Here is a 24439-nt window from a genome sequence, read left to right as displayed (position 1 = left end):
TGGTGTCTCTGTTTGCTGCTGAGTTGAACATGGCCTCAGTCTCTATGTGTCTCAGGTGGATGAACTCTGTTCGGGTCACCTTGTAAATGTCAGATTTGAAACTAAAGGTCCACCGCATGTCAGTATATGATATTCAGCTACCATACGAATTAATTTATATTAAAAAAACAGTTGGCCGTTTATGATTATTTATGTATTTGAATCTAACTGAATTAAGTCGATTGTCTCACCAGACGCATTTCTTATTTCTTCACAGAAGGCGAGGGTTAAACACGTCTGTAGGGGGCGCCAAAGTCTCACAGTCATGCAAATGAACTGTAAAAGCTAAACAGTCTACGTTAGCTTCATTGTAATGACGTTAGCCTCCTGGATGTTTTTTTTTCCCCTCTCCATAAACGAGTTTTGGGATACTGGGACCCGACATCCATGCACTTCTCCGGCTATTGAAGCTGGCCACCGAGACCTCCGCCGAGTCAGCTCTTCTGTGTCGACCAGTTTTACCCGAAGGTAGGTTGTTGTTGTTGTGACAGCTCGGTGCCTCTAACCGGATAGACTGCGTAACGTCAAAACCGTGATGTTAGCTTGTTAGCTAGCGTTAGCATGCGAGGCTACTTAAGCGGCAGTTGCCATCGCTCTAAAAGCCAGTGTTTCCCCATCAGTGTCCCACCCGGACACACACGGCAGCAGTGAAAGAAGAGGGGGAGTTTACACGAGGAGAGGACGGGAAATGGTGTGAGGAATAACTTTTATTATCAGCTGAGTTAAAATGAGTATAGCTGACACAGCTACCTAGCTTGTTGTCAAGCTAAGGTCAAGAAGCTGGCCATTCTGACAGCTAACTAACATGGTACTCCGTGGTCTCTGTAAACGTGTTTTGTGGCGACTAGCTTCCGTTAGCCGGATTGCCTTTCGTGAACATTCATTCGTAACACCGGTGTAACGTTTTGGTTTGATCAACATTGGAAGCGTGGCTTGTTCTTTTTTTTGTTTTTTTGGTGTTTGTTTATTTGTTTTTGTTGGTTTTAGAGATTAGTCCACAAAAAGTTGCTGTAACTTAGCTTGTGGCTTCCTCGGCGTTGAGACGGCTAAGGTGCTACCCGAAGACGTGATGTCAGTGAGGATTTGATGGTTCCGACTCCGGTAAGGTGTTGGGCTTCACCGAGCGCAACGGCGACCACGCACGTATTCGTGTTTATTTGCTGTTACACAGTTGATGCTTGGTAATCTGCTCTTGACCGTCCGCACACTAACAGATAAACAGCCCGTCATGCAGTTGCCACCTATTCTATTGTGATTCCGGGAGCTGTCAGTGGCAGTGAGTGGTGACATTCTCTTTATCGCGATGCTGAATATCTGAAAACAACCTGTCGCCCCTCTGTAATGCACACCGGGGGGGGTGGCAGGTGACATGTTGATTTACGACGACCGTTGCTGTGGAACTCCATGCAGGAGCAAAGTCATGAGAAGGCGTCGTAGTCCTGATCTCCGTGTCCAGAAATGACCGTGTCAGTGAGCATTGCTCGTGATTCTTCTGCTGTAGCAGGTGACAGTTTTTTTAAGAACATTTTCAGTCCCAATGATAAATCAATAAAACAACACACCCACTGACAGGTTTTCTTGGGAGTGTAACACAACAGCCCAGCAGTAAATCCCCATGTTCGTGAAGACCTCATGTTCAGTTTGCACTGAATCTTCTTGAGAGAGGAGATGATTTTGAAGGCTGTAGGTTGCGTTGCTGTTGGACGGTCCTGGGTTTCACTACGTCCACTGTTGTTGTCCATCCATTGAGGAAATATCAGGAACAGCTTCCAGCACTGTACACGCCGGTCATGTACATAAGCAACACCAATAACAGCCTCTAAAATGACAGTTTATTTGATTAAGATGCCTCTCAAACTGATTCAACACAAACTGAACTGTTGGGGAGGGGTTTTTGCTACGGGGCTGTTGCATGGTACAAAACCTGTAAGTAGTTTCAACGCGTTGGCTGATAACTGTGTATGACGTCAAGTTTTTCTTAGGATTTTAAATAATACATTTCTTCATTTACATGGTAATAACTACAGATTTAAATATTTCATCAGCTACATTTGCCCATATCAGTGTGGTTGTGCAGCTGAAAAAGATTTTTGATTTTTTTTTTTTTTTTTAGAGCTTGAGCTGCCATCACCACACCTCCTGTAATGTAAAGTTTTAATTTTAGAAAAATCATACTTTAATATATGAATCCCTCCATGCTCTGCTGCTCTTTTCTGTCCTGGTTGATTTAATGAATCATATTGTAAGAAATGTATTCACAGCAGGGAACTAATGAAACAAATTCTAATGTAATCATGGATCATTTCGTAGTTTTTTTTTTCCAGGGGTTTTCCATCAGGTTTAAAAATGCATTTTTATACTTCCTTTTCTTTCTTTCTTTCTTTTTTTTTGCAGTTAAAATTTTTACATAAATTTCCTCTCTGGCTTCATTCAGACACATTAGGACACCAATCAGGAACGGTGTTAAAGCATTTGACTTCCCGTAAATGACCTTCAAAAATGTCACGAAAGCAAGGCTAAGACTTGTTTTTTTCACTGTTGTCCCGCCCATCTCCTCTCAGAGAACCAATCCATTAACACCAATTTCATACTTTAATGTTATTAATGCTGGTTTTGTAATGAAATGCAAAATCATTTATTTGCTGGCAGGTACGCGTGTCAAGGATTTGGCCCGATATTAATTTATCCAACAGTTTTCAGGACTGAAAGTTCTAAATATAGAGAGGGCTGATTGTTATGGTTGTCAGAGGTTTTCTTAACTTCTTTTTCTTCATCTACCTCTTTGGAGGAGAAATATATTTCAACGACCAATCTGACATTGGAAGATACTTTATTGGCAGCTTTTGATTGAGATATTTAATTGATTCGAGTGTTGAAGCAGGCCATGCTTGTCTCTTGTCTGCAGGGTGAACATTTGCTATGCTCCCTACTGCCAAATTTAAGAATACAACACAGAATTTAGGTGCACCACCTAAATCAATAAATTATTATTAGTTTTATTATGTCATATCTGAAGTGTATTGCTGACAATCAATATCAGGTAGTTGTTTGAAGATTCATGTTTAAAAGCAAGCAATGTATTGTGATTTATAGCTTAAGCTAACAAGTATAATGTATCTAAAGGGAGTTCAACCATTACCAGCTGCAGCATCAAAGATGAGTGCATACATGCGCCATGAATTAGAATCCATAACTGTATAAATGCTGAAATACACCATTCCTCTCATTTATTGCTATTTTATAAAGCAGTACACACATCATTTATTTTGTAGTAAAAACATATCTTTCTGTATATCATCTCTGTGTTGAAGCCCTGCATATAACCCAGTGTCCCAAAAGCCTCTGTCTTTGATACATGATTGAAAAGGCTGGAGGACGCGGCAGCGGCAGACTCCTGCTTTCATAAACCGCTGTGGTGACTGAAGTTAGAGTTCAGCCTCAAAGCTGAAGAAATGGATCAGTGACTTTGTGGCTGCTGATCCCTTGTTGTGACCCACAAACTGCACGCAACACAGTGAACCCATTGTGGCTGACAGCTGGAAGAGGAGTAGCCTTGGGCAGCAGTATGGAGGGAAGCTGACGACTCCGTTCAGCGTCAGCACTCCCATCACTGAGACGAGATGCTGATTCACACAGCACTAATTTCACATGAGCTCTGTGTTTTGGGAAATGTTGTATGTAATTTTTGGGTGGATTTTAACTCTACAAATGACTAATATGGCAGGTGTTGTCTGGATTATGATAAAAGAAGACATCCAGTCGCCCTGAAATGCCGAGTTACAAGTTGTAAGTGTACACACACTGTCTACCAAAAAAAAATGGTTGTAATGTCGCATTGTGTGCTGCAAAAGCAGTTGTGGCTTTTAATTTGGGTAAAAGAAAGGGGTTAATTTTTGAAAGTGGCATTGTAGAGGGTCCAGTTTCTGGTTCGATTGACGTCCAGCGGTGGTGAGGCTGCAGATTGCAGCACCACACCTCACCACCTTCCTTTCCAGGAGTGTAAGAGAATCTGTGGTGGCCTGCAGGGTAAATAAATCAGAACATTTGGTCTAACATTTGCCAAATTTGGCTTCCAAAACTTCTCACAACACAATTTTTTACACTTTTTTTTTTTTTTTTTACAATTTTTACACTTATTTCACTTTAGCCAGAATTTGACTCCCTGAATCAAAAGCCCATAAGCATATTGCTCCAGCTGTTGTACCGATGATGGAGCTAATCTTCAGTGAGAGGAGCCATCCTCCACCCTGGACAGAAAACATTGGTCTCATTAAGCTGTGAGATGAGCACACAGAGACCATCTACCATCAGTGCATCCACATATACAGGAAGAGGACGTGCTAGTGCACCAGCCAGGATACAGAACCTCTGTGTCTGCATGAACGCCAAGCCAGGGTCAGAACCAAACTAGTGACCCCCAGTTGGTAGGCAACATAATAGACTGCTACACTACCTGGACTTGCATGTGTTTTCATGAAGGATTCCATAGCTAACTCTTGACGGTGTTGAGTTGACTCATCAAAATGTTTTTTCTAAACCAACCTTACGCACACACCAGAAGATTAATGAATGACACCAGCAGCTGGTTGTCATTTTCGTTGATACCTGGTGACACAGGGCTTCTGCCCCTTCAGCAGCATCCAACAGTGCCAACCATGCCAGCGCCAAGAGTGGCGAGCTGAAGTTGAGCAGTGTTTATCCATCCATCCATCCATCCATCAGTTTTCTACCTCTTATCCTGTTAAGGGTCACGGGGGTGGAGCCTATCCCAGCAGCCTTCAGGTGAGAGGCGGGGTTCACCCTGGACAGGTCACCAGTCCATGGCAGGGCCAACACATAGAGACAGACAACCATTGGCTCTCCCAGCCACACCTACAGTCAGTTTAGAGTCTGGATTAACCTGGTCCCTCTTGATGTCTTTGGACTGTGGAGGAAGCTGGAGTACCAGAGAGAACCCAGCAGGAACAGGGAGAACATGGAGACTCACCCAGAAAGACCCTGTGCTGCAGCCGGGGCTCCACCCACAACCTTCTTGCTGGGGGGCCACAGTGAGGACCACTGCTCCACCGTGCCGCCTGTTGAGCAGTGTTTAACTTTATGCAAATTAGCAGCAGTAGCTGCTGAAGCTGCAACCATTTACGGATCAGAATTTGATTTTCTTCCCACAACAACTGCTGCAGTTCTCTGTTTGGTTTTATGTTAGCAGTGGCGACATGAATCATTGCAGTGTTGAGTTTTTTTTAACTGTATTGTCATTGTCCAAAAAAATACATATCTTTTTTTGAAGGTCTCTGTATGTTTCACACAGATTTCGGCTAATAAGACCTGAAGTTTGGCACAATTCAGGGTGTGTATTTTTTTAGTCATCAATGTCCGTCTGCCAAATAGTCCCTCGATAAACATGGTGATGGCCACACAACCTAACCTGGTGACAGCAGTGCTGCCCGAGCTTCCTGCCCCTACTGGCAATGGCTAAAGAGCCAGTAGTGAGCAGCAATGCTACTTCTCGTAGGCAAAGAAAACAGTATTGGATCAAGCCACGAGAAGTGAACATGGAGGCTTCTCACCAAGGCTTTTTGGTGTACTACAATGTAGCCTCACACCTATTTAGGAATTGTTCCGCTAGATGCACTGATTAATGTAAACACCAATATAAAGCCAGGGCAACAGCGAAGGCTTGAGTAATTACACTTTAAAGTTAATTCAAGCACTTATGCTTCGGAGGAAATTTGAAAAATCTGAGATGTATCTTGTTTGTTGTGAGATGACCTAAAAATGTTGTGATATCGTTTTTAGGTAGGGATGCCAGACTGTCAATAAACAAACCATCCAATTCAGCATTCATGCAAACCCCAACCTTTTGGTTCCACGGGGGAAACAAAAGTCTAATTAGATGATGTGTGTCAGTTACACACACAAGGATGGCTCATTAGCTCCGCCCTTGAAGAGTCATCAGATAGGTCCCAGTGAATTTCAAATAGTATTCTTGGTTGAAATGCGAATCCCTGGACTACATGACATGTCGTTTCGAATGACTCCTTTCCAAAATAATGTCAGTGTTGGATTTTTAGACTCCATTTTATCTTAAAAAGAACAGAAGAAACATGAAAAAAATGAATCAAAACTGCAATACAAACTGAAACGTGTAGTTTGTGAGGGTCCCTCTCCTATTTCTAGGCCATATCTCCCAGTCCTTGTGGAGTTTCTCCACTGATTGAGCCCTGTCGCCTCACCCAGATGATTGCTGAGAGGACAGATTGTTTTTGTGGTTGTGTGTACGCGTGCACGTGTCCCAGCAGCTGTTGCGTTGTGTCAGGGGATGTGGGCAGCAGCTGTGTGTATGTTTCGGTGTTTTTCTCAGTCGGAGTTTGAAATTTTGAGACTGACACACGTGTTTTGATGCTTGTCTCCTGCAGAGCTGCATGATAACCAGAAAGACTTCCCCAGTTGCTTCCGTGACTCCTGGCGTCTAGCCATCGACTCATACTTTTAGAGAGCTGACTTCTTTCCTTTTATTTCTTCCTGCCCTCCACCATTTCCTCTGCTCAGCCTTCTAATGAGCTTCACTTTTGTTTTATTTATTTACAATAATGATTAGTCACAGTCCAGCAATAGTCGGTATATTGCAAGACAATTCATCTGATGGTTCATTTCTATTTATTCACTGCCCTGTGTTGTCCATCGCTCAGAAAAAGTGAGTGAGATGAAACCGTGTATAGGACGGTACCTGTCCTTGGCCTAACAGCTCTGTAACACAGGTCAGCGGGAGGGGGATGTCTGGTCAAACCAGTGTGAGGGTCATGTGGTTCTCACCATGTTAACCACGTTATAGAGGTTTGAAGAACTTAACAACTTGACCTCAGTAAGGAGGAAAGCGACCGTAATGCGTTCTTTCAGACTCCTACTGAGAGACTCTTAAGCAGATGCATTCATCTCTTTATGTTCACGCAATTTCCCCTTTGTGGAACGCCACTCGACAACCAGTAAGCCCAGCGTGATCTGTGGGGCAGTCGTCTCTCTTCTTCCTATTTAGATTGGTTGAAAAATCAATCTTAGCCAGAGTTTCATTCAGAGTTTCAACTGCCCAAAGACAGTTTTCTGGTTTGGATCCTCACTTTAGGTTGATGATGGAAATGAACGATGCGAAACATTGTTGAAACCCTGCGATGACGTCGTTGCCTCGACAGGGTAAATGTACCTTGACGTTGAACCCTGCTTACCGTCATAGAAACCCTCAGTAACTCATGATTCAGTGCAGATGCCACACACTGCCAAACTACACACCTCTACTTTGAGATATTCCAGGAAGTCCTTAATTGGCTCTATCGCTGACTTACTGAGGGACAGGAGGATAAACACACACGCGCGCGCGCATGCAGTCTGAAATAGCTGCTTAATCACTCTGTCAATGTAGCGAGCACACAGCGTTGTCTACGGGATGGCTGATGATGTAAGTTATTCTCACACGTAGATCTTCTAAGCTGATTGGCTGGCTGCTCAGGTCATTCACCACACCTTACAGGACACAGGAGTCCGATATGGCTGTTTACACTGCCTGTAGGACCGAGAGATTTCCTTGTTTCAGTTGCTCTGCTTGTTTTCAGATGTCCTGTAAATGTGCGGTTTATCATTTTCTTTGTGCAGCCTAATATGACACCGTCACGGGGCTGTTTTATGTCGCTAAGTCAGCCTTGTCAGTAGCAATCCTTCAGACAGCTCGTATCTTCTCTCACTTACACTCTTCAACAGGAATTGCCGCTGATATTTTGCCCTCAATAATTGTAGCGTGACAATTATAAATTGGCACACCACTAATCCAGATTGCTTTGGGTTATGAATAGTGAGGTTTTGGGTCATACAACATATTTATAGGAGGAGAGTTGGGAACAGCGATGAAGAAAAAGGAGGAGGGGAGAATGTATGTAAGAGCGAGATGGGGGGGGGGGGGGGCTTGGGTCGTCCTTGACATTGCCGTTCAACAGCCATCCCTAAGCCTCATGCATTACACTGCACACAGGTTGCTGCCTGCTGAACACACACCTGTTGTCTGTGTGCCAGGAATTAAGAAGTGACACTTATAGACCCACTAACAGAGACCATCCCACAAAGGGTTTGCACCAGCTGTCCTGCTGGTCATGGGATTCTGGCTGGGGGTCAAATTCATGATACATCACAAGACTGAGTCCATAGATATGCACAGATGCATATTCCAATCAGATGAGTGCATGCGTTGTAAACATAACTGTGTGACGCTTATGAAGTTACAGGACTGGAGACAACTGATGCCCGTCTACCTGAGAAGTCCGTCTACCCTCAGTTAGCCTGAGCTGAAGTTGTTGCTAGGCAAGATGGAGGAGCTTTGCTCAGGTCTTCAATAGATGTTGCGTTTACTCACTGCCAAATAACAGCCAGCTGTCATATTTCTGCAGTACTGCACAGCAGCTATGAGAAATGCTGAGGTTTTTTTTGTGTACAGAGGCTCTTTGGTGTTACTCTTGTTATTTTGAATGTTCGTATCCATCAGGCCTGACCACAGCCAGAGCACCGTACTGAGATGCGCATACACGTGCAGGCTGGCTGTGGCATCAACTGGCCCACTTCTCTCTTTCAGTCGTTGCTTTCTTTGTTCCCTAATTCTCTTTCTCTCATGGGTTCTTCTCTTTCGGCAGGTGATGAGTCACTGGGAGTTTAGAATGCATGAGTAAATTGTAGAGGGGAAAGTGAGAGGAGGGAAGGAAGCAAAAGGAAAAAATAACCAAAAAAAAAAAGTATGGGCACACCTGAGCATTAAGATGTGTGACATACATTTTGAAAATAATGGGCAAACCATGTCAGAGCTGCATTACTCACCAACAGCCAGTGACGGTCAATCTCGTCATGTTCTACTCAAGAGGAGCTGTTGAGTCAAGTGCGACACCTAGTGGTGAAATTCTATGTACTGCTGTTCCTGTCCATTATATGACTAAATATCGTACTGGTCTCAAAACTTTGAGCCTTGTTCTTTGGCGTTACCACTGCAGTTCTGCCGCTGCTTGTGTTAACTAGCATAACACTCCTTATCTTCATAGATTAAAGTATCAGTTACAAGGGGTTTTATTTTTTTTTCCTCTCCAGATTTTGCTTCTTGTAGTGAATCCACTATTACATATTGTTGTCTTTCTGAGGAAAAGGATATGAATTATGATGGAAAAAGAAGTGGGCGGAGGGTTGCCCAGGTACTGCAGCAGACTATTCCATAGCCTTTCAACATGTGGTTCGCCAAGTCACAAGTCCACATGTCACCTGAGGCGTGGTTCAGCATCGTTAAAGACACAACTGGCCACGTCGGCGGGTGGGTGTGTACGTGGAGGAGGGTTTGTGTCCTGGTGGCTCCTCTGATTGATTTGGGGAGGAAACTGGGGGAAATAATGTAATTCTACCCTGGCAAAAGCCCTCACTGCTGCCAACTCCACCTACGGGAGGAAGCCTGTGGGTTCCCACATCAGCAGAGGAGGGTGGAGGGACGACTGGGACTGATGGAGAATTGTAGAATGGACAATGTGCAATAGAGCAGAAGGTGAAGACAACAACAGCAACAACAGAAAATAGCACCTCCCTTGTTTTTTGATAAAATGTGATTGGCAAAGTGACAGGTTGCTGGGGTCGATCGTAAAGCCACTGGCCTGCTGGGATTTGGCCAAGACAAGACCATCATCTCCAGCACACATCAGTAATATATTTTATGAAATGAATTAAAATGGCCGTGCTTTAGAGCCAGGCTCTGTCACGTTGGTTTGTTTTCTCCTGCTTTTGATGTGGTAATTGGGAAATAATACACAGTATTCTGCTCTGTTGCTATTATCTTTGGTCATTGTTTCAAGCGCTAACTATTTATGCTGTATCATATTATACTGATGGTGGATTGTGTTCATCAGCAGCAGATGGGCTTTGATTCCATTCTGTTACTTTTTCTATGGGACATTGCAGTGAGGGGCCGAGACACGGAATAGAGAAGCTTTTGGTTTCTAATTAAACATCCAAAACAAATAACATGAACGTGAGTGTGACTACGGTCCGTTCTGGCTGCTGCGGGTCTGATTATTGGACCGGTTCACACTCGATGGAGTTAAGCTCAGTCTGACTTCTCTCAGTACAACTCGTGTTCCTGTTGAAATCCGTTGATTCATGTGGCTCATGATAAATATGAATTGTTATAAAACTGCTTGACATTTTCATGAATTTCTCAGGAAAGTTCAAGTCCCACCAGTGTTTGAAAAAACAGCCCCTAACGTCACATTGTGTCATTTCTCTACAGTGGTGACCTGACTCTACCGTCACTTTGCTTCTCCTGCCTCCCCCCGAGCTCTGCCCCCCAACCCCTCTCCTAATTGGGTCTCGGTGCTGCCAGTGGTGGATTGGAGCACTCTGATTGAAGGTTTTACGAGGTGGTTTTTCGGTCTGGCGCCGCCTCCCCCTGGGGCCGGTGTGCGCTCCCAGCAGCCCGTGGTGCCCTGTGCCCCCCCCTCTCCGTCACTGCACACCAGAGCCCATGCCCCGGGTAAGACCAGGACCACACTTATATTGAGCCCATGTTCCACTGGCAAAAAACCCCTGGTAGCATCCACTAATGTCAGCATTGCATTCAATCCCAAATGACTCTGCAGTACATAGAGGTGATGCCACAGATCCCAGTGCTCGTTGAACATCTCATCAAATGTACTTTTCTTATCACACACTGTATATTAAGGCTGTCAAAATTTGCCATTAATGATGACCTACATTCGAGTGATGGCTTGATGAGTAGGGAAAAAAAATGCACGAATCCAAAGTCAGTTCTTTGCACACTTAAAAACTCTTTTAACCAAGTCAGTTTCATTGGTCCGAAATCACAAATCCTAATTTGTTAAGTTTTTTTTTTTTTTACAATTTGATGACATCAAAAGTCTGATATATTTACTTTTTAGATGACTTTTGAATGGAGGCTCTGCTATTTTAAAAAACCCGCTCCCTTGTAAAACATAGCTCAAGTGAGAGGGGAGCACCAGAGGACAGTCGCAGTCTAACGTGTTACAAGTGTCCTTTCAGCTGAAATGAAAAACTCTAGCTTTTAATTTCTTTACTTCTTTCCCAACAAATTGGAATGGAGTTTAAAACCCCGTCAACCTTTGGTCAGATACTTGACAGCTTTTTACACTGTTTAACATTTGAACAGCTAAATGTAGGTTTGATATGAATTATTCTTGAGGGGAAAAAAAACAACAATTCCTGCATGGGTGAAAATAGATGTTTATGAGCTAGTGTGTTAACTCAGCTATCAGGACCAACGTCGGAGCTCCACAAACGTGCTGCTCTTGTGTGCAGGAGGAGGTGCGGTGCGTCCGCCAGGAGCCATGTGCCTCCCTCACACCAACAACATGGACTGCAAGCTACAGGGGGCGGTGCCAGGGGGGGCTGCTTCGCTTCGATCACAAGGAGGAGGCGTTCCATTGGAGCCCTTCATACACCAGGTGAGGAGCATGATGTGTGTCAGAAGACAGGTTTGGATGAAGGTAGAGGCTGGCGTTGATTGTTCAATTTGTTTCTGCTCCTGATGGTCAGGCCAGCACCCTCCGTTGTCTCTGGATGCTGTCGACGTGTGAATGAGAATCACTGTTACACATCAAGAAACGGAGCCGTGTGCAACTCACCAAGGCGTTCAAATATCTCACAGAATCCAGTTTTCTTTTGTTCAAGTAGACCTTTGTGTAAAGTTTTGATGTTACCCGATTTCTCCCAGTTGTGTTCACAAATGTGTGCACGTGTGCGTGTTTGCAGGTGGGGGGACACACCAGTATGATGCGCTATGATGACCACACGGTGTGTAAACCTCTCATCAGTAGAGAGCAGCGCTTCTATGAATCCCTGCCTCCAGAGATGAAGGAGTTCACTCCAGAGTATAAAGGTTTGGACAGCACACACTGACTCCTTTTGATGCACTCTCAATTACACCGTTGGTGTTTAAGCTGTTAAACTGACGGGGGGGGGGGGGGGGTAGGGGGGGGTCATTGTGACAGCACTCCAACTGGTGGACGCTCAAGATACAAAGTCACACTTGTAGATGAATTTGAAAGGCCTCCAATATACTCAACCACGTTTTATGATGACCTCAGGGCTGAACTCATTCATTGCTACAGACTACGATCACTGTTACTGGTGTTTTTGATGTTCATTTTTATGCCCAAGGTCTTTCTTTTATTCTTAATAAAGAATATAGACTCAAATGTGATGTCAGTGTAAAGGTCAAAGCGCAGCCACATTTTCTATATTCGCTGTTTGTATGCAAACAAAAGGTAGGCGGCACGGTGGCGCAGTGGTCAGCACTGTGGCCCCCCAGCAAGAAGGTTCCGGGTTCGCGCCCCAGCTGGAGCACGGGGTCTTTCTGGGTGAGTCTCCATGTTCTCCCTGTTCCTGCTGGGTTCTCTCTGGTACTCCAGCTTCCTCCACAGTCCAAAGACATCAAGAGGGACCAGGTTAATCCAGACTCTAAATTGACCGTAGGCGTGGCTGGGAGAGCCAATGGTTGTCTGTCTAGATGTGTTGGCCCTACTATACCATGGGTGAACCCCGCCTCTTGCCTGAAGGCTGCTGGGATAGGCTCCACCCCCACCACCCTTAAAAGGATAAGCCCCACTATACCATGGGTGAACCCCGCCTCTCGCCCGAAGGCTACTGGGATAGGCTCCATCTGGCTCCAGGGCCCCTCCATGGAAGCAGGGAGCCTGTCACTTCTGATGTTATTTCTGTGGCTCTGACTCTCAAGGTCTCATCAGTGGGGCATTACTCTCCACGCAGTCTGCACACCTCTCCTCTACTGTGTGGATTCCTTAGTTCCAGCATTCAGCTTCGGACTCCAAGGAATGTCATCGCTGGCTGTATTCCGTTATCATGGCCTGTGTTTTGTCCAGTTTCACCTCAAGTGCTGCGTCAGAATACAGCTGCTGCTTCTTTGTTAGCCTCAACATTGTGCCAGGGTGTCTCTTCAGTGTAGAAACAATATTAGGATTAAATATAATAATATAACAGCCATTTTATGCCCTCAGATTTGAACTTTTAAAGAAGTTGGGCTCAGCCGCCCTGGCTACTCTGTAATTGAAACAATGCTCCAACTTAACTTTGATACCAGAAGAAGAGGGAGTTTTAAGGACATACAGATGTTGAATGGAAGTGAAGTGGTTTATTTAACTGCTCTGCTCCTCATCACCAGGTACAGAGCTGTAACTGTTTCCACTTGCTTTTGCTTTAGTAACAGACTTAAACACACTGTGACAGCCAGCGTGCAGAGGAAATGAGGAGACATCTTAATGGTGGAGAGAGAAGAACAAGACAGATCTTGCCAACAGCAGACACTTTGACGTCAATGCAGGAAAAGCCTGGGTGTAACTAATAACATTAACGTTTGCTCTGTTCCATTTAGGTGTGAGCCAGCACGCACAGCACTTTGGCACCGTCACTGAAACACCTGAAAGGGAACGCAGCCATTATCAGATACATCTGTCTTTGACATCAAAATGAAAAATAGTTGTCAGGAAATTGCTGTGCGACACTACGTACTGATCCATAGAAGTTTATGAGGATGCAGTTGACTCACGCAATTCACAAAATCAATCAAAACATCCCGTGTATGCAAAAAAGATGGGATTTTGAACGTTTGGTTGATGTGCAGTGTCCTTGAGCAAAGAGCGCGAATGAAACTCACAGCTGCAACAGTTGGTGAGGATGATCTGAAAAGACAAGAAGTTTTGTCAAGTAATCTTGAAAAGCTGCTCCATGTCGCAGTCTTGTTTATGATTGTTAGCTAATTCATTTCAGTATGTGTCTGAAATGGTCTTTTTTTTTTTTCCAAAATGATTTGAATTTTGGGGCTGCACGGTGGAGCAGGGGTCAGCACTGTGGCCTCACAGCAAGAAGGTTCCGGGTTCGAGTCCCGGCTCGGGCACGGGATCTTTCTGTGTGAGTCTCCATGTTCTCCCTGTGTCTGCGTGGGTTCTCTCTGGTACTCCGTCTTCTTCCCACCGTCCAAAAAAACATGCAATTTGGGGACGAGGCTGATTGATACTCTAAATTGACCGTAGGTGTGAATGTGAGTGTGAATGGTTGTCTGTCTCTGTATGTTGGCCCTGCGATGGACTGGCGACCTGTCCAGGGTGAACCCCACCTCTCGCCCATAGATGCTGGGATAGGCTCCACCCCCCACGACCCTTACTAGTCAGGAATAAGCAGAAGACGACGATGGATTTGATTTTTATGGGCTAAACAGCTAATTAATGCACAAAGAAGTGAATACGTTTGTGAAATAGAGAGTCTACTGAGCGACTGAAAACAAAAATGGTTGGTGGTAAATCAGAAAGTCGGAATCAGAATCAGTTTAATTGGCCAAGTATGTTCACAACATACAGGGAATTTGACTCCGGCCATTGGTGTCACTCATGGAATTCGCAGAATAAACATAAAAATAAACATAAATAATAGAAAGTATATACATCTTTAGAGAGAAGATATGTACAAAAATGGTCAGTGCAAAAACACAGTTGGTGCAAGGTCCACAATGTAGTGCAGACTTACGTGGGTATCCAGTTGAACATGAGTGTGTGACCACTCAACAGTGCAGCAAGTCTGTGAGCGTCTCAACACCAGACTGGTAAAGGTGAAGAGGACTGTGGATGAGCTGTCCCAGGATATTGACCCACATGTTTTGGTGTGGTTGCAGTTGACAGCAAAACAATCAAAACAGTAGAACATGATATAATGGTAACCACATTGTCATATTGCTAACTACTAAAGCACAGCGAGTATGAGATGGCGCTGTGACACCGTCTGCACGGGGTTCTCATGTGAGCTGCTTTGAAAATTGCCAGATTGGGTTAGAATGACAAACTTCAGCATCCAGTTTAGGTCGGTAAATCAAACCGAACCGGTCCAGTAAACCAGAAATTGCCCCGAGCATTGGCCTGTTCTGTTTCCTCTTGATTTGATGCCAATCTGTATGTCGTCTCACGGTTCTCAGTGCCATGACAACAGTTGTCCATAAGGAGTCTATATTTAGCTCTGGATGCCTGCCCGCTACCGTTGTCCTGCAGATAGAATAAAACCAGACAGACAGGTGCCCAGGGACAACTTTCTGAGTCTGTCAAGGTTGCTTCACCCAGAAACAGTTTGATGTGATTAGATTAAATTTCTCCTTGTGGTGTTCAGGGGCAGGTGTGGAAGTCCAGTTCTCTTTAGATTGAACACATCGCAAGATTTGACTCTTCAGTTCTGACTTGTGCAGTTGATTCCCCACCAGTGAGCCGTCCAACAGCAAAATTCAATTTGGACACACAGGGAGGATGTACAGTGTCTTCCTTAGCAGAGATGTGAAACTCATCTCTGTTTTTGTAGCTGAGATAACATTTTCAGTCCTTCCTCTCTTATTATTCCGTCAGTAAACTCTTTCTCAATCGTATCTCAAGAGCATTTATTTTTCGGTCCACTTACTGACGGATTAAAAATCAAAGAATAAAAACATTACATGTCATAGGACGGTTTTATTCCTCCACAAGCCTCCAGAAAAGCTTCTCAGTCCTTCACCGAGCCAGAGGAAGTCCCCTCAGTTAGTGTTTGATGAAGGAGGCGGGGAGCACCAGCGCATCCGTCTCCTAGGTCCGTGAAGGTTACAGCTCAGGATTCATAGCATTTCATACAATCAAGAAGCCTCATGAGCTGTGAATAGATACAGCTTTTCAATCATACATTATTTCTTTGAAAAATGTGAAAAAAATTTCAAATGCTTTGTTGTTGTGGCAGCAGTGTGACCCTACCAGACTTGATGAAGCTGAATATAGTTAGCATTCCCTGCAGTCTCTGAGAAAGATCCAGAAATTATCCAGGGAAGAGGAACAAAGACCTGTTAAGACTTCTGATGTCATATATTTTACTGTCTGCCTCGGTATTCCATGTTGGATGTTTCCATGCATCACGGCTGTTTTTTGGTCTGTCCTGTCAGGTGTGGTGCTGGTGTGTTTTGAAGGTGACTCTGACGGCTACATCAACCTGGTGGCCTACCCGTACGGAGAGAGCAACATGGAGGGAGGTGGAGATCATGAGGAGCGCGACCCAGCAGAGAGGGAGCAGCCAAGGAGGAAACACTCCCGACGCAGCCTCAATCGCTCCTCCTCCTCCTCGGATCATAAAGAGGAACGGACTGACAAGAGGGATGCACATGACACGGACACCTCTGATAAGTAAGACTGAATTAAAGGAAGGACTCACCAGCATAAACTACTCAGCTGGCTCAAGATAAATCAACTGTTTTTCCAGAGGGAGTTGGTGCAGTTACATATTCAGTCAGTGAAGGTGAAGCTGCTTATTGAAAATTCAGACTTAATCATCATAGAGTTTTTATCTTAATGTCAGAATTTAATGTAGTAATCTTTAGTAATTCATGAGTTTGGGATAAATGCTGTAAGGTAGATGGTACAGTTCTTCCACTTATGGGAAACATGTCAAACCAAAGGAAACAATTGAAGTAAGGATTCATAAAAGTAAAGCTGTGGCAGCAAAGTACTTTTAGTCTGAATCAGTTGCTCTTTCTCAGCAAACGTATCCAAATCTCTTGGAAACACAACAGTTGGAGCTGAGGATCACCCACAAATTGATTTGCAATATCAATTATCGTCTCTCCTCTTCATCCCTCCAGCAGTGTGGCAGAGCTGAAGAGTCCCCGACTCGACCCAAAGATACACTCAGACGTTCCTTTCCAGATGTTGGACTGGAACAGCGGTTTAAGTTCAGAGAAGATCAGCCACAACCCCTGGAGCCTTCGCTGCCACAAACAGCAGCTGAGCCGCATGAGGTCGGAGTCGAAGGACCGAAAGCTCTTCAGTATCCTCCTCCAGCCGGTCGCAGCACTCGCTACACTCAACACTTGATATGGTTTGACAAAGAAATCAACAACAGATCGACTGGGGCTGCAGCTGTAGATTGTTTTCACACACACACACACACACACACACACACACACACACACGTATTATGCAGCAAGGGAATATTTTGCAAGTCAACAGCAGGAAAAATGGGCAGTTTGTTGTGTATCTTTACAACTGTACAACCAAACAAGTGGGCAGGCCAGCCTTGTTGATTGCGTGATCCAGATCTTTGACAAAACTTGCCATTTTCAGTGTGTGGGCTGCTACTAGCCTGCTAGCTCAGAGGTTGCTGTTTCTTGTTGCGAGGAGGACTTTGAAAATGGCAGCATGCAGAAAGTGGAAGAGGCAGAGGTTGCAGATGGAAATAGTCGCCCGGTGGCAAGCTTCGACCCACGGTGTTGTTCCAGGAAACGAGACTAGTTAGACTGCAAACCAGACAACACAGAAAATGAAAAAATAAGACAGAGCCACACTGGACAAAATAAGAATGTTGTTTTTCTTTAGGAGTACGGAAATGGCAAATTACTAATTGTAAATTGTAGATTTACTCAGGTGTGACAAGAAGGCTTACAGAAGGAGGGCGGAGCTGAACGCAAACGTGAGTGGAGCTGTGGGGACGAGGGTGGGAATGAGATGAAGGGTTCCGGTGCCCGAGGTTTCTGGTCAAAGATCATATTTTGATGTTCAGCTTCAAAGAGAGCAGAGTGCAGCTGGAGAAACAGCTGAGGAAATTGAATGAGCAACACATTGCGTCCTCAGCAACATCCATTTGTCTTTAGTCAAAACAGATGCAGTGGGGCTGCTGTCAGCTTGTATTCTGGGGGGAGTTTGTCCATAATACGACAGCTACAGTACATAGTTGACAAGAAGCACTGAACTCACCAGCCAGCGTTCAGCGCACGTCTCTGGGGATATAAGATTTACTGTACTTTGCTTTCGGGGAAAAACATTTGTTTAATCCGTCTCTCTAAAAACAAGGACATCATTTTTAATCCACTAGAGATTGTCGGACAGTAGTAAACATGGGTACCATTTTCATGTGTGACAAAGAAGAGTAAAATAGAACACATTCAAGGAAATATCATTTTTTTTAAATTGTATATCAAAGGGTCAAAGGTCAATGTCACTGTGACACTCTACTGACATTCATCAGTGAAGTAGTCATGGTCTTCAGTCTGGTATCTCCAGGGTCCGTCATGGCCCGGGATGTTTCGCTGGTCACTTTGCTCCTTAACTGCAGTTTTTCAACCAGAGTTCTTGTTGTTGGAGAATGTGGTTCACCACTTCTCTTACCCCTGCATCCTCGACCTGAAGATGGGCACCAGGCAGCATGGGGACGATGCCTCCGAGGAGAAGGCAGCCAGGCAGATGAAGAAATGTGAGCAGAGCACTTCGGCGACGCTGGGAGTCCGACTTTGTGGCATGCAGGTAGAACACAAGAGCCTGAAATTAGAAATGAGACGAGTTGGTTGTGTTTCTGTCATGAGACGTGTCAGCTGCTCCCACTCGTCTCTGCAGGTGTTCCAGATGAACACTGGTCACTACCTCTGCAGGAACAAGTACTACGGGCGCGGCCTGTCGATCGAGGGCTTCCGCCAGGCCCTCTATCAGTACATGCACAACGGAAATGGCTTGAGGCGGGACCTCTTTGAGCCAATCCTGAATAAGCTTCGCAGCCTGAAGGCGGTGCTGGAGAGGCAGGCTTCCTATCGCTTCTACTCGTCTTCACTGCTCATCATCTATGAGGGAAAGGTGAGACCGGAGCCAAAACACCATGAGGGTTCAAACTGTTAATCCTGGTTCAAACCCCGTATGTGTGTCTACTCTGATGATGGGCTCCTTACAGGAGTGATGCTTCAGTGTGAATCAGTTCTTTGCTGAACAGCCTCCTGATGTCGGGTCACTGAGCACTGCTGTGTTTGCTTGTAGAAGCCCGAGGGCCCGCCAGTCTTCGGTTCTGGGCAGCATGCAGCCTGGCAGAAGACTCCTGCGGCCCCTGCAGAGCTTCACTGTGGCCCAGGAACCCTGGCACCTCCAGCCCCCGACACTCCCTGTGAAACACACATAAGCCAAAATGCAGACCCGGGGGCTCTGTCCTCTCAGGGACCTGGACTGGTGGCTCCGCCCTCCCCTCATCCTCACCCACAGGCCCCACCCACCAAGTCAGACTGCCACTCCTTCCTCCCACCTCACCCCCATCCAGACTCCTCCTCCCCTTCACCCAGTTTAAACCCCTTCCCTCTTCCCCCCGCGCCTCCACCCCAGCAGTCCCCCGTGGTGGACGTTCGTATGATCGACTTCGCCCACTCCACCTTCAAGGGTTTCCGCGGTGACACGGCGGTGCATGACGGACCGGACCGGGGCTACGTGTTTGGACTGGAGAGCCTGATCCAAATCCTGGAGAGTCTGCGGGATGACAACCTGCCATAGCCCCAAACACACACTCACAAACACACACACACTCAGGTACAAAGACACTCTCAACACTCATGCGCACATGCACACACACACACACACACACACGCACACACACAGCTTGTTGTTGGTTAGTTCAGTGGTACAGTCAGGATAGGTCCCGCTGCAGTGTTCTCAAGAGCTGAGACACCTTGGTTGTAAATATGGAACAGGGTCCTCCAGAACATCACCATGGAAACCCCAGCATTCTACAGCCAAGTAGTTACTATAGCAACGACCAGGGGGTGGGACAGTGGAGCTGCATCTCCAAGCTGATATGGACAACTGTACTCATCTACATGTTGTACTTCTGTTCTTGTGAGGACCTTCATTAACGTAAGACATTCCCCGGCCCCTGTTCCCTTTAACCAACACCTCTGAACGACTAGCATCAGTTGTTTAGGTCTCAAACACACACACACACACACACACACACACACACTTCCACGTCTCTTTACCCCTCCTCCTCCTGTTAAGAAACCAAACCTGGACAGGTGAACCTTAGACACGCCCACAAACACATCCAAGCATCTGTTAAAGCAATAGATGGCGATGATAGAAGGCAACTTCTTTTCTTTCTTTTTTTTTTCCTTTGGCGCAGCAGGTTGACGCCCCCCCCCCCCCCCCCCGAGGTGGAACAGTGACTGACAGAAGGAGGTTTTACGGAGAGACTATAGATGATAAGTCCTCGTTTGGGGCTTGAATCCAACCTGTTGGTCGTTTGTGTCCTGTAACGTTGTCCTCTGGGTTACTGTGTAATTCGGAAGCATAAAGGTCACGTTCCCAAAGTGTCTGTGGTCTCATGATGGTACAAAGGATAAATCTGGTGATATTCTCTATTCTTCCTAACAGATCCCACGAAAAGACCAAAACCAGGATCGACGTCTCTTTAACATCTCTTATTGTCTAATCAAAGCCATATTCTTTCTGTCCTAGATTTAATTCGTTGTCCAAAAAAAAAAAAAAAAAAACGACGCTGAACACACATCGGCTCACTGCGGCGTCACGCTGATTCCCTCAAGCGCTCAGGGGAACAGTGGTCACCAACCTTCCGACAAAGCTCCCAGCAGATGATTGGTGGAGCCTGTCAGGCGTGCTGGAGCTGGTCGGATCAAACCCATTCAGCATTTTCCTGGCTTGTCTGTTTTTGCGCAGACTTTTAGCGAACAAAGACGTCTTCATCAATCTTCAGAATCTGATTTTCAGGCTTGAGTGTCTGTGCAGAACCACAGTACTTCATTTAGAACGGCATCTGGACAAACGTGGCCTTCAGCAAATAATCCCCCCTGCTTCAGTTTGGAAGTTGGCCAAAACACTTGTTAGGCCATACATTTTTTTATATTTGTCAACCCCAGGTGAAGATCTTTACACTTGATACAAGTTCGCGTCACGGTGACATCACTTGGGCATGATTTTGATCGTTTTATGGCAGTTTTTTATCACCGCGAGATCCACGTTGGTTGGATTTTCACTGCCTCCAGATAAAGTTAGGCGGTGTCCAGTTTCCTGACAGAACTTCCACCAGTTATTTCAGTCAATAACTGGCCAGAAGAAACTGAATCTTGGAGGTTCCCGAGGCCTGGTGCAGTCCTAGAACTCAAAGATCTTATTGCCAGGTTGGTGGCTGCTGTTCCAGAGCATTGTTGAAACCCCCCACCCCCCAAATGCAAGTGTTTCCTTCCCCCCTCTCTGCTGAAATCTTTTTAAATTAAAGGATAAATATTGGTGAGAAATTACTTTTTTTTTTCTACCAAGAAGTAAATCTTTTGAGGGTATTTGACGCTTTCATCGAGGCAAACAGTCTCAGAGACTCTGCCACTTGTCCGGCTGTTGTGGAATTGTACATGTGCTGTTTTGTAAAATGGGATTTGTTGTCGTTACCAAAAAAATATATATAGAATAACAACAGGCATTTCTCTGTGTTAGGGCTGGGCGACATGGCTGCATAGATAGAATATTTTCATATGTATATTTTATAAGTGTGTGTATGTGATACAAATCCCAACGAGGCAAATGTGTAAAACCACAAAAAAGTCCCATTGATGCAGTGAGTTCCCACCGTTCCACTGTCAAATAAGAGAATTTTTCCCCCCTTTTTTGTTGTTGTTTTGTTTTGTTTTGTTTTGTTTTGTTTTTGTCAACCGTGATGTATTCAGGTCAGCACGACGCACTGGAAGTTGATAAAGCAGAACGTTGAGTTGTCGCCCAGCCCTGCTTTAAATTTGTGTTCCTGGTCCTGTAGCTGTTGAACAAAATTGGCCCCAGTGTGGATCTGACGTCCCCAGTGGGCTCATGTGATTGGTCTCTTATCAGGACCAATCACATTTGTCCATTTATGCTTCCTTGGGTGAGTTCCAGTGGCTGGCCATGAGGCAGTACCGCCCCCTGCTGGTCAGTAACGGGAACTCAACACCAGGAGCTGGAATAAGAGAGAGAGAGAGAGAGAAAGAGCAAATATGAATATTTTATTTTTTGTTTATCGAGGTGATAATTTATTTTTTTATTGAACCTTTATCCATATGTGTGGGAAAATGTTTTATATTTTACACGCCCCCCCCCCCCAAGAAATGTAAAAAAAAAAAAAAAGCAGAAACGAACCGCTCAGAGATGGATGGTGTGATATTTCAGGAGAGAATTAAGCAGTATTATTTCAGGTAACTCAAGTCGGTTATGTGTGCTGCTGACTCAGCTCAAGTCCTGATTGGACATCAAAACCAGGTCATATTTCATGTCACAGACTGACTTCAACTCCTACCGTGAAGCTCTTCTAAATGTGTGTGTGTTACAAAAAACAAAAAACAACAAAAAAAAACAACAACAAAATGACAACAACGACAAAAAAAAAACATAATTTTGTTTAACTTTACCTCGGTGTTGGCAAAGACCTGCATGAACATAAACTCCCTCCTGTTTGGCTGAGTTTTCCAGCAGATGGTCAAAGATTCTAGTTGTTGTCATCACTGCGCGTGAGCAGCGCCGGTCCACGTGTCCTCCCACTTCCTGGTATGTATTCCCTGATTATTAGCCTCAGTGACTGATCATATTATTTAGCAGCATTTTCTACAACTGACACCATCCTGACTGTTGGTTCCAACAGTCAAACTACATGAGATTAAATCTTTCCAGAAGCTTTTGGGCGTGTGTGGTAATTATTGATGTTGGTTGCGGTCGAGGCCGGGACGCAGCTGAACACGCCGGTGTGTGTGAGCCGGTTCAGTCATGTGTTGTGTTTTGTTCTGTTTTTTTTAATTTGTATGTAATCTGAATTTTTAGCATGACAGAGTTCATGGTGTTGAACACTTCCAGAGAACTCAGTCAAATTTCAGTTAAAACCTCAATGGAGAATCAGGAAGGTCACTTGAGTTCCACTTTTACCTCCGAATGGTTTGAAAGAAGGTTTTATTACTTGGTTTATTAGAGTATTTGAGAGTATAACTCAACAAAGGGTCTCAGCAAGGCACAAAATACTGATGAATCCTTGAATGATCTAATATTTAGGCTATTCTTCCCTCACAATGGAAACAACTTCCTGGTTTAGACAATTGTGGGCCCTTTTTTTTTGTTTTTTTTGGACAAAACAGTGCAGGAGCTAAATGGATCAGAACCTTAAAGTCCTGAAAAAGAAGAAGTTGAGAAAGATTAGATAGAACATCAGAACGTGGTGAGGGTTCCTGCACCGTATCCAAAGTTGTATTCAAGCGATTCATTTACATGGGTTACTCAGAGCTGTTTCACCTCTTATTCACCCATCACAACACACACACAATGGAACAACTGCAGTTTTTCTGAATGGCCTCCACCAACAACATATCAAATGTGCTCACTTGTGTACGAAGAAACACAAAACAGCTTGTCCTGCATCAAAATTAGGAATTTCTTATGAGGCATTTGGAAGCCGGGGCGCCGATAATGGGGGGGGGGTTATAGGGGCCCAGAGAGGCCCCTAATAAAGATATACTCGAAAAAAAATAACATGATTCTAAGTTATAACTACAGTTTAATCACAAATATTTTATATACCGTGTCCTGGTTACAATAAATGTATTTGTTTTGGAAACTCTGGGGGCCACCCCCCCCCATTTACGTAAAATGGTTCAGTCCGACCGAATCGGGTCCCAGCACCTCAACCATACACCACAGTCACCCGCGGCAGAGCGGCTAAAAAGTCACTATTCCCCAAAAATCAGGCAGCCAAAAACTTAAAGAAAGAAAAAAATTAGACAGGAGAAAGAACCAAAGGGTCGACAGTATGTCACCCAGTATTTCACCAAGAAAGGTGGGTTTATGAGTGGTTATGTAGTGGAAAGCTATGCAACAATAACGTTGTCCTTGTATGTGGCTTTTAAGCTAGCTCACTTTTCTCCCCCTGTCAGCTCAAGAAAGCGCTTTGGTATTTGCGTTTGTTGTTTTAGTTAAGTAAGAAATGGAGTCTAACGTTTAGCAAGCTGGTTCTGAACAGAGTCAAGGGCACCAGAAGCAGCTCTGCACCAGCCCCTCACCCAGGCCCAGTGCCCCCACCTGAGGAAGGGAGTGAGCAGCTGTGAGTGCTGGATTAATCATGATACACTTTATCACAGTCTCAAAACAAGACACACAAAAGATGAGTCTGCTGTTTAGGAAAATATTAAAATAAAAATAATTCTGAACAATTTTAATGTTTTTTATGTTAAAAAAAAAAAGGCATCAAAAGTCTGGCCTTCTGTGTTGGGGGCCCTGTAAAAATTCTTTTCATGGGGTCCAGAATCCCTAGCGGCGCCCCTGTGTGGACGTCAATGAGAATCCAAATCAACCGGGACTTGTTTGAAAAATAGGGTGAACCAAAAAAAAAAAAAAAAAATCCACAAAGTTTGAATTCAAATTGTTTTTAAAAAAAGGGGTCCAAACTATTGGCACCTCACTGTGAGTCTGTAGGACCGGATTTATTTGATGAATCGATGATATTCTTTAATTCTGCTCCATCACATTCTCTCCTGCTGGAGCGTCTACTTTCCTTCAGTAAGTTCTGTAGTCCTGTTGATGAGTTT

General features: G+C 44.8%; 1 protein-coding gene across 4 annotated transcripts; it reads left to right on the top strand.

Moving 5' to 3' along the window:
• Positions 1–310: 310 nt before the first annotated feature.
• ip6k1 (inositol hexakisphosphate kinase 1) lies at positions 311–22548 on the top strand. 4 transcript variants are annotated; one of them, XM_086200220.1, is made up of 9 exons: positions 311–507; positions 10334–10576; positions 11380–11525; positions 11833–11959; positions 16040–16277; positions 16736–16917; positions 18214–18389; positions 18480–18713; positions 18891–22548. In XM_086200220.1, the coding sequence occupies exons 3-9, from the start codon at positions 11409–11411 to the stop codon at positions 19389–19391; spliced, it is 1575 nt and encodes a 524-aa protein (XP_086056346.1). In that variant the 5' UTR covers positions 311–507; positions 10334–10576; positions 11380–11408; the 3' UTR covers positions 19392–22548. The 4 variants fall into 4 exon arrangements, with proteins under 4 accessions (XP_086056346.1, XP_086056344.1, XP_086056345.1 ...); XM_086200218.1 differs by having other exon boundaries at positions 314–507; positions 16733–16917; XM_086200219.1 differs by lacking the exon at positions 311–507 and adding an exon at positions 584–730 and having other exon boundaries at positions 16733–16917.
• The last annotated feature ends 1891 nt before the right edge of the window (positions 22549–24439 follow it).

This window comes from Aulostomus chinensis, chromosome 3 (assembly GCF_037954235.1).
Source record: "Aulostomus chinensis isolate RoL2024-O1b breed Wild chromosome 3, RoL_Achi_v1.0, whole genome shotgun sequence".
NCBI classification, from domain to species: Eukaryota; Metazoa; Chordata; class Actinopteri; order Syngnathiformes; family Aulostomidae; genus Aulostomus; species Aulostomus chinensis.
The sequence above is the reverse complement of the archived record's forward strand: the minus strand, read 5'-3'. Positions and strand labels throughout refer to the sequence as shown.

Bases quoted from the DNA above. Each gene is read 5' to 3' on its own strand.
- ip6k1 (XM_086200218.1), top strand. From the start codon at position 11,409: ATGTGCCTCCCTCACACCAACAACATGGACTGCAAGCTACAGGGGGCG. The intron at 11,526-11,832 runs GTGAGGAGCATG...GCGTGTTTGCAG, and splicing joins TGGAGCCCTTCATACACCAG to GTGGGGGGACACACCAGTAT. The intron at 18,714-18,890 runs GTGAGACCGGAG...GTTTGCTTGTAG, and splicing joins TCATCATCTATGAGGGAAAG to AAGCCCGAGGGCCCGCCAGT.